This window comes from Takifugu flavidus, chromosome 5, assembly GCF_003711565.1.
Source record: "Takifugu flavidus isolate HTHZ2018 chromosome 5, ASM371156v2, whole genome shotgun sequence".
Lineage (NCBI taxonomy): Eukaryota > Metazoa > Chordata > Actinopteri > Tetraodontiformes > Tetraodontidae > Takifugu > Takifugu flavidus.
In genome coordinates, this window is record NC_079524.1 from 11,700,623 (window position 1) to 11,716,224 (window position 15,602).

The following is a 15,602-nucleotide window of genomic DNA, read 5'->3' on the forward strand; positions in this document are numbered from 1 at the left end:
GGTCTCCAGAGATGAACTGCATAGTAGCTCCAAGATACAATTAGGCCCAGAGATGCGCTGCCTCCCAGACAGAAACACGTAGGCAGCGCGCTCACATGTGGAAGTGTGTGCATGTGTGTCTACTACAATGGAATACAGGAAATTGTGGAAGTTGGTTCTGTTGTTGTCCTCTTTGTTTTCTAATAAGCACTTCATGATGCTATTATATTATGTACCTCACTTTATAGTGAGAACTGTTTGTTTTTACCAGAATATAAAGACCCGGTCTGAAGCAACTTGGAAAACTGTTGTATGAAAAAGGAACTTCCAACACCTCTATAGTGGTTCCTGGGATAAGAGGCTGGTAACTGCAGAATGTGGAGTGAATTCATCTAAAATATACGCACAGAAAAAGCATTTGACTGGAGATCATCTCTCATTCCTGATGAAAGAATCCCATTTTTAGCCAATTCTGGGTTTCTCATTAAACTACAACAAACACATTAATCATTGTATCATTCTCAATTTTATTATTAATCTGCATAAACAGCACTGAGTCCTTTATTATAGTTGGGCTGAGTCTAATACAAGGTTATGAGAAGCAACTTGCAACTGCCTTCACTCCTCCACACAGATGCATTCACACCACCACCCACTATGGGGCCCAAAGGGCTGCTTTATGCTAATAAGCTCCATCAAGGTCAGCCAGGCTTTTTTCTGTTCCCACATGCCAGTGTTCTTTCCACATTGTAGACACTGATGACTTTAATGGTGCTATTTCCCAAAACAGCGCAATGACTTGAGGGGGAATGCATTACCCGCATCAACATCCAAGGTTATTTTCCTGAGAAAGGTTCCCCTCAGCCCCTGAACTCCTCTCTGCTTCATCCCAACAGAATCCCAATGTTTTCTATCCCACGTGCCCTCGTAAGTTTGTGAGTAAAGATGCATTAAATTACATGGATTTAATCTAAAGCGTATGTCCATTTTTTAAATCCAAAATGTTAGTCTTGGTAACTTGTATCACACTTAATCACATTTTAGAAATATCTGGTTATGGAGTAAAAGAAATAGCATTTAAACATTAGCAGTAATTTACACCTGTAGTAACAACCTGATAAAAGGTAAAGTGATGCCGGATCATCAGTCCTGAGAAATAATCATTTTTAATGCCATTGTTCTTGTAGGAAGGACACTTGAATGAACTTGACTGGCTGTCAGACAGGGCAAAAGACTGTTTTAATGAGGCCAAACAGACTTGATCAAAAAGTACAGAAATGCAGATACAACTGATTTTGATGGCTGCAATGAAATAGTGGAGCCACAGCAAATCATTTGTTTTTTGTGGGTGACTATATACCTATAGTATATAGGAGGATGGAGGATAATATAGTTTGCTATGGCATGCAAATTTGACAAAGTTTAGTAAAAGTAACAATGTAATATGCTGCTAAACACAATGTACACTTATGTGTACAGAGGGACTGAAAAAACCTCTTAAGACCCGAGCTCTTGTTTGATATGCAATTTTTATTTCTCTTTGCTATTTGGACTTATTGGAACCTGATATGTATAAAAACTAAGCATCATCTTTTGACATGATGTAGTTTTAGAGAAAAATGATGGCCGCATATGTGTACACTCGTTTTGAATTTCCATAAAGTCAATTATAAACTTTTTGTGTACTAGAATGAAAACTCTTCATTTGAATCCTGAATACAGGTTAGACTATAATGACTGCTTTTGCATGTATTAATAACACATACAGACATATTTTTGAACATGTTTTAAACATCACAGCCCAAAAAACAAAATGAAAAAACATGTTTGCCCCTTTTGGACAGTCACAGCTACAATATGGCTCATTAGAAACACTGCTAACTGTTGCAGATAGACGTCATATGTCTGTAACAAAATATAAAACATTCAAAGTATTTAGTGCCCTTTTCTTTAGGAACATGTCCACATCAATGTGTGAAATGCTGCGTAACAGTTGAGCTCAGTTTGTAAGCACAAGAACACCTTGCAGGTCACAGTGTAACAGTGAACAAAAAATGCTGTGTAACAAAAAACAAAACAAAATAACATTTTTGCCCCCTTTGGACAGTCACAGCTACGATATGGCTAATTAGAAATGCTGCAAATAATTGCAGATAGACGTCACATGCCTGTAACAAAAAAATAAAACATTCAAGGCATTTGGCATTGGCTATGTATGCCCTTTTATATTAGGAACATGTCCACATCTATGTGTGAAATGCGTAACAGTTGAGCTCAGTTTGCAAGCACAAGAACACCTTGCAGGTCACACAACGCACTCGGGTTCTCCCTGTGCAGCCTGCTGCTCTGCATCGTGCTGCATTCTTCAGGCTGATCATCTCTGGGAGATGTGCATTAGCCCTCCTGCGGACAGAGACATGGGGCACTGCCATCACTGGACGTCTTTTCCCTTGTGTTGAATCATCTTCTCCCTCTGACAGCTCTGGAAAATCTGCATCATCTTCTTGACTGTACTGCTGGGCCAAGAAGGTCCTGGCCACTTCCATACGAAACTCCAGGAACTGCATGATGCTCTTCCTTGGTGCATCTCACGTTGTCAGGTCTTTGCGGTAGAGTAGCCAGCTGTTGGCTAAAGCCAGATCTGTAAAGTGCATTAGCATTCTCATTGTCCACTTCTTAGTACGAGTGCTCATGCAATAGTAACTGATCATTCTATCAATCAAGTCAACTCCACCCATCTTGAGGTACTCACGGACAATGCTGGGTCGTGACACATATTTTTTCTGTATCTTGTCCCAGCGCTGGCAGGTGTCTTCAGGTTGTGTACCATGAACAGCAGACATCATCAGAACTGGTTTCTTGTCAAACCACTTCACTACACACAACTTTCCATCTTCAGTGGAAACTTCTGTTGAAGTACCTCTTCCTGCATTTTGCATGCTTTTGTCAGTAGGTAACTTCTGCACTGCTGCAGTTCTTCATTACTGTACCAGTCATGTACAGCTCCTTCTTCATCATTTACTCCGCACCTTGGATGCTTGTGAAGAGCCGGTCACAATACACTTTTGTGCCACGATGCAGAGTTTGACACAGACGAGCCATGGCTAAGCTTCCCAAACTCAGACCCTCTGGTTCTTCGACCTGCTCACGCAATGCACCTGAACCTTGATACAGATCAAAGTCCAGCACAATGCCATCTGTTGTAGCACAAACAAAGTTCTTTATGCCAACAGGGTTCAGCTTCATTGGCAAATACTGCCTACATGGACAGGCTCCTGTGAAAGGAACCATCTTGTGAGTGTCAGTTTCAATTCAGTTCAACTTCAAAGGAAAGATGTTGTATAGTTGTTACGCGCCTATCTTAAAACACTGTGCACAGCTGTTGCTCATACCTTGGTTTTAGACGGTTGAAGGTGTTTAAGATGGAGGCAAACAGGTGAGTAGGCCACAAGCAGGTAAGTAGCATGTAGGCAGAAGGAGAAAGGCAATGGTAGGCAGGCAAGCAAGCAGAGGGGGAAAATGACAGGCAGGCAAGCAGGTGGTATAAATCCAAATTGTTTGTATTCCAAAATAAGGCTAAATAATCCAAATAAAATGGCTCAACAAAAAAGGTTTGAATAAGTAAATTTAAGTGTTCATTTTCTAAGTTCAAAGGTTACCAGGTTTAAGCGGTAGAAAACTATATCACCACTAACCATTCCTTTGTTTAACTGAGGACTGACTGCCAAGGGAGGGGCAGCCATCTTTACTTGGTCATGTGACCAAAGCCTGTGTCAAAATAAAAGCACGTGGCCTGAGGCCAAGAAATCTTATCCCAAATAAATATCTAAACTAAGGAAACTAAATTGGCTCTAACACATCTGCTCGTCGATTGATGCGCATTCAGGCCGAGTCTGAGACCTGCAGCATTGCAAAATCCGATCCAGAAAAGGTCGCACCTTCCAGAATTTGTCACTCTTCCTCAGGTCTTCTGGCACATCATCATCAATCAGGACTTTTAGAGATTGCCTCAGTTTGAAGAATCTGTCACGAGTTAATCTGTCAGTGATAGAAGTGAATCTCAGGGATTTGGACCAGTACATCCTCATTTTTGGGTATGGGACACAGGACATCAGAATACAGGCACCAAAAAAATGGTAAACCTCATCTACTGATGTTTTGAGTAGGTCCCCACTCCTACTCAGTGACACAGCGTTAGTACAATCTGCTATAGTTTTCATTAAATCTCTATCTATAAACTGTTCAAAATAGTTCAGTGTGGTCCAGCTGTTTCTGTCATGCTCAGTTTCGTCTGCAAGGTTTGGTATCAATGGAGTTGCTCTCCAGCGCATTCCACATCCTGCACAACCAGAATCAAAATACAAATCAAGCTTATTGCGAAGTAAGTTACACAAGCAATTCACTGAGGTGTATGGGTGCATAACATAGTTGAATCTGAGTGGATATTTATATGAAATTTTATGATTTGCCTTCAAGGCATGCCAAAATAAGAACCATTATTATTATTACCTTTATTGGATTGTCCCTGAGGGCTTGGTCCTGGTGTTGGCTCTTCTGGGCCATCATTTGAGCCATCAGCCTCAATCTGCCGAGTTTGACTGATCTGGTAGCGCCATAGTCTGAACCTGTACCTGTCCCTGAATCTGTCAACAAGTGTTGTAAATTGGCATTTCGCTACAAACATTGAATGGTGCTGTACCATTATGCATTCCTCTAAAACATTTACTTAGCCCTGAAGCCCTAAAATAAACAATTATCCACTAAGTCTTGGCTAACCATTATCTTCACCACGGAGACGTTTACGTCCCCTGCTCTGCTCAGTGGGCTGTGGAATGGGGTCCTCATCACCACTACTCTCATCCTCACTGCTGCTTTGCTCCTGAGGTGGGGGTTGATAATTGGCATCCAGGATGGCATCATCATTGTCAGACAAATTTTCTAAATCTGACATGTCTCCATCCATTGCACTGAGTAACTCCAGTGCTCTTTGCAGAGAAAAATGCTCTGGAAATAAAATAATGAAAAAAAAAAATCAAATACAATTTATGTATGTATTTATGTATTCAATTGTTTATTTATCTCACTAGGACAACATACAGCTTTTTAGCTGCACCAGAGTTAGCTATAAACTAATTTCCATTTGCTGTCCCTCGGCATAAATTAAAATGGGTGACTCTGTACCGACTATTTGGTAAAAAAAAAAAACACACAGGCAATAAAAGAAAACATACCTGTCATTTGTATTCACAAGTCTATATTTGTGGAAACACTACGGTGTAAAATAGTATTTTAGCCCATTATATCAGGAAAAGTTGATTTGGGCTTAAATATAAAAGCTATGGGGAGCTTTGAGTGATGTGTATGATGATAAAAACACAGGGTGCAGAGATCTGAAGGTCAGCTTATTGGGACTGGTTTTCCTGTCCCAAACCTAAAACCCTGTCATTGTGGTTTTGGATTTATTGACTCAATGGTTCAAAACCTCTGCTACCAAACAAGGCAGTCATGTCCTCTACAGATGTCAGGATCTTCCAGCCCCTTTGGCCAAACTCTCCCCACCACCCTTACTGTTGACCTGTTGACTCTTTGGCTACTATCACTCAGCTGGCTGCTCCCAAATTAATTTTATGCTGACACATTAATCAAGCTATCTTTACACCTCAAGGGCATCCATGTCAGCGTGTGCAGAGATCTGTCACACTTGCATTTCTGTACAGGATGAGAAGGACATGATTTCTCTCTGTTGTTCATAGGGAAGCCTACAGAAGCAAAAACTAAATTAACACTGCAACATTATTATTTGTGAGAGACTGGCCACACAAAAGAATGGGAGAATGACTTTTCACGCTGGACTCACATCACTATCTATTGCTGGAACCACAGTTAATTTACTATATGAAACTCTGTGCCAATTGCTGACTCAACAAAAGAATGAAAATGAAATTTAGTAGCTGATAGAGAGGATTTAAGAAAATTATGAACATCCCTCATTTTCTTAATGGATTGATTTTTTTTCCTTCATTTTTTTTAGCCAAATGTGAAAACAATCAGTTTGGAAGTCTTTGTAAAACTCTACTTTTATACCCGAAATAAAGATCCCAGGGCAGATTAATGGGACAGTAATGGATGCGATTATTTCTCATACAGTATTCCATCATAAGCACTATCAACTACAATACGGGATACATTTCTGTGGGTTTCTTAGATTGATCAGGAATGGAAATTTAATGTAATAATTGAATCTTTTTATTATAGATAGAATGAGGGTGAATGTAGGTTACATTTCCACAAATCACACTGATAGCCAATGTGAAACATGGGCAATTGCGCTTTCACTAGATGTTGAAACAATCCAACTGCAAATTATATTGAGAGATTCTCTGAAGGCACAGTGAGAGAAAAGCGTTGCAGATGTAAATGTAATGCTCTTTTGTGTATCTTGAAATCAGAACATTATTCATAGCTATTATACTGAAACCAATCTGGGAGGTGGAAATAGAAAAAGTAACCCCACAATAACCTTCACCCATCCTATTAACCCAACACCTTTGAGCCAATCAGCATGTGGGCTGCATTCACGGATGCTATCACTTTACTTTGCTTGATCATCAGCAAAAACCTACCCCAAGTAGGTCATGTAGAGGTGGTGCAGAGACAAAGGAGGGTAATTAAATTATCAGTAAAGTTCTGCTGTAGTTTGCTGTTTTGTCTGCACCCTCACTGTCCACCATTCAAAGCTTGAAAAACAATGGTCCTCAAGGTACAGCAGTGGCAGCAAGATTCATACAGATATCCTGCATATGGGCTTTCAATAGGTGTTAAATGGACAATCTGACAATCAACATTGTACAAGGAGAAATGTGAGTTTTGTTCTTTTTTTTTCTTTTCAGGACCAAAAATGTTTATTTTCATGTAATATCTGAATCTGACAACGACGGTCCTCTAATGTTTTGAAAGACCATTGGCAACCACAATGAATATCTGACCAAGCTGTTTTTCAGAAACAATAGATATTTTGTGTTCTTCTTAAATAGCCTTTACTGTCAGTGTGTGAATCATTGTATTCAGTGGCCTTAAAGTCGACAGCTGGTTATCAGTGTTACAGTATATATTAATTAATCAGGCACAATGAAGTTTTTCTTGATAATTGGGGAAAACTAATCAACCAAGGACTAGATGGACTGGAGTCTTTCAGCATGTAGAGTTGGGGATTTCTTTGTTTAATTTAACTTATTTGATAACTTGCAATGTAATTTGTACACCTACATGAAGCCTTCATTGGATACCTTTTGATTCCATATATATTTTTACCTTAAGATATGTACTTAGATGTGACGGATAAAACTATGATGGACCAAGGAAGAGCTGATTTTCTGGATTCTAGAGGGACTTTGATCTTCCAAATATCAAAGTCAAGGGACTTACGTCATAGAGCAAGCTTTGTTATGCAACCTTGTATCACTGCTGCCTATACATTAGGGAATTACCAACTTACTTTTTCAGCCGGAAAGGGAATTACCAACTGCATCATTTGAATCGAAAACGGGTAAGGACTTCATCGTGAACACAGGATGGACGACATGCAAGTGGCCTTTTGCCCGTTTTGTGGCAAACATTTGAACAGATTGACGCCGTTTTGTGTTGCCTGTGGTCGGTCTTTGGCGTTTTTAAATGCCGCAGCACAGACTGAAGAACCAGCGGTACCAGGGACGTCTCAACAGCCTGTTAATGCTAAGCAAAGTTAGTGTAGCATAACCGTCGCTATCTGAAGTACGTACAACGTGAATCAGCTGTACCATTGGTTAGCGGCTGCTAACTTTCTGTAAACTTGACTTTAATTTCAGCAGAAAAACATTTACCGTCATATAAGCAGTTCCTGGACTACAGAAATTCAAAATCCAAGGAGCGTCAGTCTTATAACTACGGGGGAAGACATCGGGCTAAAGAGAGAAAACACGTGCAGGTCTGTTGTACTGACTGTATTATCAATACTCGACTGTCTGACTCGGGGTCGCTCAAAAATAGATCTATGTAAGAGAACTTTGACACAGGAATCTGTGCATAGATTTTAAAGCATGTAGCACTCATGCAAGATGAGACGCTTTGCTGAAGCAACTCGGCAAGACAGTGCAACTACTATAACTGGAGTGTAGTTTCCAGTCATGTTCGGCTAACTATGAAACTGTGTTGACATAAATTAGAACATGGAGGGAAATGTCACCTTCATGTTCTCCATAATTAATGGGAAGTACTGGTGTATGTATAATCTTTTGTGTTACTTTTTATAGTACATGAAATTAACCGTACCTTTTTCATTTTTTAGATAAACATTGGAACGATGGTGCGACATGAGACTTTTCTAAAACCTCTAAGAGGGAGAACACTCCCGTTATTTGTTGACCCGGATATACAGTAGAAGCACCTGACATCCTAAAAAAAGCGGTCCAGAAGATGAGGACATTCAACCAGGACACACCAGAAGGGACTTATGACCTTTTGTATCCAGACTGCTCTGAGGTGATGCATGTGCCTGGGTCAGAAAGGTCATTCTAATTGGCAGAATATAAAAAAGAATTTGGGAGGCCATATTGCAGGATCACCTTTTTTATTTGCCTTGAACAGCATTTTAAAGGAGGTTAGTGGATCGCATGATGCAATAATTTTATCTATTTTAGATGCTGCACTGAAGGATATATCACCATTAGCTGCATGATCTGTGGAATTTTCTTGTTTTTACAGCAGTGGAATCAGATTCTGATTCTGAAATTGTCCTCACTTCAAGGAGCTCAGCTGAATTCAATCAAGCTGACACTGTGGTAAGCCATTATTTTCTATTATATACAAATGAATAAATGTATTTATCAATGACAAAACTGACAACCTTCCAGTATTAATATATACTGTACATGATGAGGGACACGTTATGGAAGCTGAGACTAATTGTTGATAAATTTGTGTTTCCTGTCAGGTTTTTGAACCACAAAACCAAAGTACTCTGCAAAACATACCGGAACATGAAAGGTCAGTGCATTTTTGGCACCCAGCCTTTGCCAAAGAGGGAGTCAGACATTTAATGAGAGGTCCTTTCTAGTGGCAGTCAAGCACTAGGAATCTTGCCTGAAGGACAGAAATAAATAATGTAATAATTTTGTCATTTTAATCATGTTTCAGAGATGCACCAGGACATTCAGCAACTATTCAGCCTGGTCAGGTATTTGGGCCGACTGTGGCAGCTGGAAATTCCTTAATTCCATTGTTGTTATTTCATACGTGTTCATTTGTTTTTCAGATAGTAATATCTGATGCTGAAGATATGGATCGACCTGAAACAAATCCAGCCATGACTTCTTGCTACAGGTATGTAATAAATGATAGGGAATTTATTTGGGAATTTTATGTTTGTAAGACGTTTTGATGTAGAGATTTTAATTTTCCAACAGTAACTACACAGACCTGTATGCACCAGATGTTGAGGACATTGATGAGGAGCTGGTTGCGGTCGATGTTGAGAATTTGCAACACACTGCAGTGTAAGAACTTCTGACTGGCATTCCAGTTTTTTTGTTGTGAAGTATTGCTGGTATTTAACTAATTCTGCTAAAAGGGTTCATTGTGTGTTGATACCCATTAATTAAATCATTTTCTGTCATTACAGGGAGGAGATGAGCATTACACTGCCCGACATTGTGGCAAACTTGTCACTACCTATTGATCACAAAAGGGTCAGCAGGTTCAACATCTCAAGGGCTAATGTTTGGGATGGAGCAGTCAGAGGTTTCAAGCGTCCAACATATACTGAAAACTGTGACATGCTGGTGAGATTCACTGATGATGCTAGTGTTTTTGAGGAGGGAATTGACACAGGTGGTCCCAGAAGAGAATTCTTTACTCTTCTTATGAAACACCTGAAAGACTGGCCCATTTTTGATGGATCAGATGGAAATCAGTTCTTGGTCTACAATGCAAAGGGTATGCATAGGGTTAGATGTGCGCTACACTAATTAAATATATATAAATCACATTGCATTTGCTTCTTTTCCTCGATGTCTTCAAGTGTATATATGTTTTAATTTTGCAATATGAATTCCTTTGCAGCTGTTAGGGAGGATGAATATTTCATGGCAGGAAAGATGATAGCTTTGTCAGTTGTGCATGGAGGTCCAGGGCCCCATTTCCTGTCAGAAGATCTTGTACAGTATCTTGCTGGCCGGCCTTCATTCAAATCAACAGTTAATGCAATAACTGATGAGGAAATAAGGAAAGTTTTGCAAGAGGTGAGAATAGCATAAAGCACAGTTTGGTAGAACACACCATGGTTACATCATGTCAGCATGTCAGTGAATAAAAATATGGAAGGATATCCAAATATTTATTGTGATGTTTCTCTTTTTTGGTCTTTCATATTGAGAATGCTGCTTCAATGGATGCTCTGCAAGAATGCATCATGAGACACAGCACAGTGTCTCCCAAAGCACATTACCATGTATATCTACCTGAACATTTTTTCTTTGCAGAAGGCGAGGCTGCTGTGTCTGTGGAAGACGTTTTGATGTTTGCCACAGGGCTGACGTCACTTCCTCCTTCTGGGTTGGAACCGTTGCCAAAAATTGAGTTCCTGGATGGCTCTCCATTCCCAATGTCAAATACTTGTTCTAACTTGTTGAAATTACCACTCCTGGATTCCTACAGTGTGTTTAAGGCACAAATGGACTTTGGAATTCAGAATAGTCCAGGATTTGGCTGTTTATGAGCCATATTGGACTCAAAAATGTTTATTGTTATGCCGTTGTCATTGGTGCACCTAAAGGTGCAGTTGCAAGTGTTTTGATGTTAAAGTAAGAGGCTGTTAAAGTGATGTTAAACATGTGTTTTGTTGCAAGTGTTTGATGTTAAAGTAAGAGGCTGTTTTGTTTTTTGTTTTATTTGGGGGGGGGGGGGGTTCATCATTCTGAATCTGTGTTCTGTTCATGAAACAGTAGTTCACGATTTTATCTATTAAAAAAAAGGAAATCCATGCTCATTACTACGCATTATGTTTATTCATATTTCCCACTTTAAAATAATGATGCTGCAGGTGACAAATTAAGACACTTTGTGTACAAGTTACACCTTTATAATGTCTTTCCAACTCATAGCTGAATAATTATTTTTAGTTTCAGATACAGCTCTGTTGCAGACTGCCAGTACTCTGCCTTCTGTAAATGATTGCGCTGCATGGCAAAGTCCAGGTACTCCTGCATGTTTGCATCCCCACATGGAGCTCTTGTCAGGTGAGCCTCAGGAAAAGCATCCAGTTGAGTCTGTTCGATTTGAAATCCACAGTCTCTGGAGTCAAACCTATGTTACACAGAAGATATCATTACATTTATTTGAAAAACAAAATTACTGCAGACAATCTACCATCAAATATTACCGGTGTGGTAAGTAGTAGAGCTCATTGGGCACTCCTCCTGGACATGATGCTGTTTTGGAGGGCCGGATCCTGTGGCTGTTCCACAATCCAACACACTCGTCCAAGTCCTTCTGAATGACATCACCAAAGCAGTATCTCAGTAGACACTGATGCTCATGACTCCCGTTGAAGTATCCGGCGTCTCTAAGGTCTGCAAATAGCTCCATCCAGAACTGACTCCTATGGAAATTGGTAAAATAAATGATCATTCTAAGCATATACATATGTATAAGTGAATGAGTGAAATAGAAGGTAAATTACTTGATGAAGGCCATTTACCTCCCCTTTCTGAATATGGAGCACCAGGACTCAATCCTCTGTTTATTTGTGGATGAGCCATACATGTGGCTGGACGGTCCAGAGTAGTAGTCTCTGTGGTGGTGGCGTAGGGTGCACTGAATTGCAGCCATGATTCCGTTCTCAGTGCCGCAATCAGTCCTCAATCTCATGGGAATGAGAGAGAGGTTTCGCACGCATGACAGAAAATAGTGGCCGATCACACTTGACTGATCCTCCAGGACTGTAATAGGCAGCTTTCATGTTTATACAAGAAACATGTAGTCAAAGGACAAGCCATCTACACTTTCGTTAACAATTCAAAGCTATAATGCCTTTGATGTTATAATGCCTCTCATTTTAGTCATTCATACAAGCATAAACCAGTCAAGTAGAAATTTAACTACACACAATACTGTAGAAGCAAACTATAATAGTCACAGCTACTGTTAAAAATGATGAGCTCTTCAAGAAAACGTATTAAGACATTGACAGTGGACAATTTCAGGTCATCTGTCAAAACCCTTTTTGAAAAAATTACAGAAGAACAATGGAACTTGATTATATCTGGTTGCACTGATTTAAAAACAAGAATCCTGCTGGCCGAGTTCCTTTTGGACATTATGACTTTAACTACAGCCAGCTTGTTGGCAGAAATCAAATTAAATCCCAAACGTAGGGCAAGTATTGTTTCCAGTATGAATGAATCATTTCCCAGGAGTTTCTCTGAGGCTCTGGCCATTCCAGATCAAGCTGAAGATGAAACATTAAGAAGCTTGTCTGAAATGATTCAGACAGAGGTTGGAAAAAACCTGGAAGCTATCCTTTCCAAGAATAAGGAGCGGGTCACTCCTTTCTTTGGATTGGATTCCATGATAAGTTATGCCTCTGGACTTTTGAAGAGGTTTGGGAAGAAAATGAAGAAATCTTTTGTGCCAAAAAAGCACAAACAAGAATGTAAAGTTCAACATGAGGAATATGGAAGGGTCCTAAGTGGCAGTGATAGACCACCAAAAGGTATACAAGAAATACTGGAAGAAGAGTTGAATGAAATTGTTAGTCCTATGTTGGAGCATGTACCTGCCACAGAATATGAGAAGGTGTGGAATGACACTGCTCTAGAAATTAGTGTCCTCTCAGGTGACCTCCTCAAGTCACATGACAAAACCCAGGACAAAAAGAAATTGAGGAAAATAAGGTGCAAGGTGAGAAATTTCTTTACAAAATGTTTTCTTAACATCTGGATTCACCACCTAATTGATCAACTAAAGAGGAAGCACTGCCCCAGCAAGAAGGCGGAGAGCACCGAGTCCATTAAGGAGTTGATAGATAACATTGAGTCTTGGCTTCATAGTAAAAATGAGACATCCATAGTTCTTGCACTTGACAATGTTTCCAACACTAATAACTTGGTTTTTACTGAAAAACTATTTCAACTTCTGAACAAATACTGGCAGGAAAATATACAAAAAGCTGATGGCCGAAGTAAGGGTCTTCCAAAATCCCAATATGAATTACATGCAGACATATGGAGGAAATCTTGGACATGTCAAGTAATGATGAACTGGTTCCTGAAAACTGTGCTGACACAGCTCGTTGAAAGTGTTAACCTCCCAGCCAGGAAAACCACAACACAGCCAGAAGTTGTGCCTTTGGATCATACTGAAAGAACACACGATGCCCGTTACACAGCAAACCAAGTATACATCAGGTTTTTAATTGAGAAGATAGTACACCACCTATACCAAGATGCAAAGATGGTACCCAACTACAACATTGATTTAGTCGATCACATGTTTCAGAAAGTCTGCAGTGAACTCCAGGATGTTGAGTGTCATATCACAGCCAACTCATTCAAGAGACTGGATGAGACAATCCACAAGAGCTTGTGCAAACAGTTGGGCACAATAGATGAGATCATGCAGTTATGGACTGATTGCTGTGATACAACGGTTCCACGTTGCATTACATCCATAGCCAAGAGTCTTCTGAAGGAACCGACCAAAAATTTGAACTATTTGGACAAGATCTTCTCTGCCGTGAAGCATTTCTTCAGCAAGCGCGAGAGGTCTCAAGCATATCTATAGATGTTCTATTATTCACATTACAGAATAATAGTTGATTAAATGTGTCAAAAGTCAAATAAAAATGACCATTTTAACAAGACACATACACCTTTTCAATTTCACACCCAACTACCCACTGTTTCCACTCTGTACGATTGGGATTGAGGGAGGTGTAGGCGGATGAAAGTGGGGTGCTAAATGGCTGCCATTCCCTTGTCTAACTACATTTTTATCTGCCCAAAAATGTTAAATGCACAGAAATTTAGGGATTTACAGGAGTTTTGCAGTGGAGGTTCACTGCATCACATAAATATGAAACTCTACTTTCTCCAACCCCATTCCAGACAGGAAGCTGCCAGCAGTTTGGAGGGAGAGCAGTGGGGGTCCCCGGGGTACCTGTGTGCCCTGGAGCAGTGGCAGAAATTACTCCTGTTCGTGGAAAATAGCATTGGGCCTGGGGTACCCATACGTCATGGGGGGTTGTTGGACCCTGTGCTCTAGAGTGCCCACAAAAACTGACCATTTAGGATCCGACTATTTGTTTCTTTTCTTTTCTGTGTGTTTGCGGATATGTGTGTTGTTGGTATTTGAGTGCACCTGTTTGTGTTGCGAGTGGTTATGAGTTTGTATGAGTTGGCTCTCTCGGGTGTTGCACGTTGGGGTTGCTTTCAGGTTGGGTCCTCTTTTTCTCACCGGGCTTGGTGGGCGGCAGGTGCTTTGGCCTCTCTGGAGGGTGGTTGGCCATAGTCGGGTAGGTGTGTACCCTTGGGCTTGTGACGACTCTCGTGTGGATATGCCGGTGTATAGTGTGCCTGGCTTCCGGTGGGGTTAGGAATGTGCTGTTCCTGATCATCTGATGCTTCTTCCATTTTCTGTGGAGCCCCATTGCCAGTTCTTGACTGTTCTGTCTGCACCCTCACTGTCCACCATTCAGAGCTTGGAAGAACAATGGTCCTCAAGGTACAGCAGTGGCAGCAAGATTCATACAGATATCCTGCATATGGGCTTTCAATAGGTGTTAAACGGATAATCTGACAATCAACATTGTACAAGGAGAAATGTGAGTTTTGTTCTTTTTTTTCTTTTAAGGACCAAAAATGTTTATTTTCATGTAATATCTGAATCTGACAACGACGGTCCTCTAATGTTTTGAAAGACCATTGGCAACCACAATGAATATCTGACCAAGCTGTTTTTCAGACACAATAGATATTTTGTGTTCTTCTTAAATTACCTTGACTGTCACTGTGTGAATCATTGTATTCAGTGGCCTTAAAGTCGACAGCTGGTTATCAGTGTTACAGTATATATTAATTAATCAGGCACAATGAAGTTTTTCTTGATAATCGGGGAAACTAATCAACCAAGGACTAGATGGACAGGACTCTTTCAGCGTGTAGAGTTGGGGATTTCTTTGTTTAATTTAACTTATTTGATAACTTGCAGTCTGTCCGGCTCAGGATTGAAATGAAGAATATTATTTTATTCTAGTTAATGATCTCAAGGAGTATCGTTAAATTAAATAAATGCCCAGCCACAATGTAATTTATACACCTACATGAAGCCTTCATTGGATACATTTTGATTCCATATATATTTTTAACCTTAAGATGTGTACTTTGACGGATAAAACTATGGTGGACCAAGGAAGAGCTGATTTGCTGATTTTCTGGATTCTAGAGGGACTTTGATCTTCCAAATATTAAAGTCAAGGGACTTCCGTCATAGAGCAAGCTTTGTTATGCAACCTTGTATCATTGCTGCCTATACACTATATATGCTACAGGTGGTCACAGTGGACATGAACACCTTGGCATCCAGAATAAAAC

The 15,602-nt window shown here is 40.1% G+C and overlaps 1 protein-coding gene and 1 long non-coding RNA gene across 4 annotated transcripts; one reads left to right on the top strand and one right to left on the bottom strand.

Annotated features, from left to right (window-relative positions):
• Positions 1-1,845: 1,845 nt before the first annotated feature.
• Positions 1,846-4,265, bottom strand: LOC130525996 (uncharacterized). Its single transcript, XR_008950635.1, has 3 exons — positions 3,918-4,265; positions 2,732-3,254; positions 1,846-2,620 (listed from the first exon to the last, which is right to left on the bottom strand). It is a non-coding gene; the product is annotated as an uncharacterized LOC130525996 (long non-coding RNA).
• Positions 4,266-5,482: 1,217 nt separating this feature from the next.
• LOC130526375 (G2/M phase-specific E3 ubiquitin-protein ligase-like) lies at positions 5,483-10,921 on the top strand. 3 transcript variants are annotated; one of them, XR_008950716.1, is made up of 10 exons: positions 5,483-7,719; positions 7,824-7,942; positions 8,303-8,614; positions 8,719-8,795; positions 8,948-9,000; positions 9,151-9,336; positions 9,420-9,509; positions 9,635-9,948; positions 10,075-10,253; positions 10,494-10,921. XR_008950716.1 is itself a non-coding variant. In XM_057033988.1 (9 exons), the coding sequence occupies exons 5-9, from the start codon at positions 9,293-9,295 to the stop codon at positions 10,527-10,529; spliced, it is 663 nt and encodes a 220-aa protein (XP_056889968.1). In that variant the 5' UTR covers positions 5,483-7,942; positions 8,303-8,614; positions 8,719-8,795; positions 8,948-9,000; positions 9,151-9,292; the 3' UTR covers positions 10,530-10,857. The 3 variants fall into 3 exon arrangements, 2 of the variants coding, with proteins under 2 accessions (XP_056889968.1, XP_056889969.1); XM_057033988.1 differs by having other exon boundaries at positions 5,483-7,942; positions 10,494-10,857; XM_057033989.1 differs by having other exon boundaries at positions 5,483-7,749; positions 8,948-9,336; positions 10,494-10,857.
• Positions 10,922-15,602: the final 4,681 nt, after the last annotated feature.

Coding starts and splice junctions, on each gene's coding strand:
- LOC130526375 (XM_057033988.1), top strand. CDS start 9,293: ATGGATCGACCTGAAACAAATCCAGCCATGACTTCTTGCTACAG. Junction 9,510..9,634: donor AATTTGCAACACACTGCAGT/GTAAGAACTTCT, acceptor CTGTCATTACAG/GGAGGAGATGAGCATTACAC. Junction 10,254..10,493: donor TAAGGAAAGTTTTGCAAGAG/GTGAGAATAGCA, acceptor TTTTCTTTGCAG/AAGGCGAGGCTGCTGTGTCT.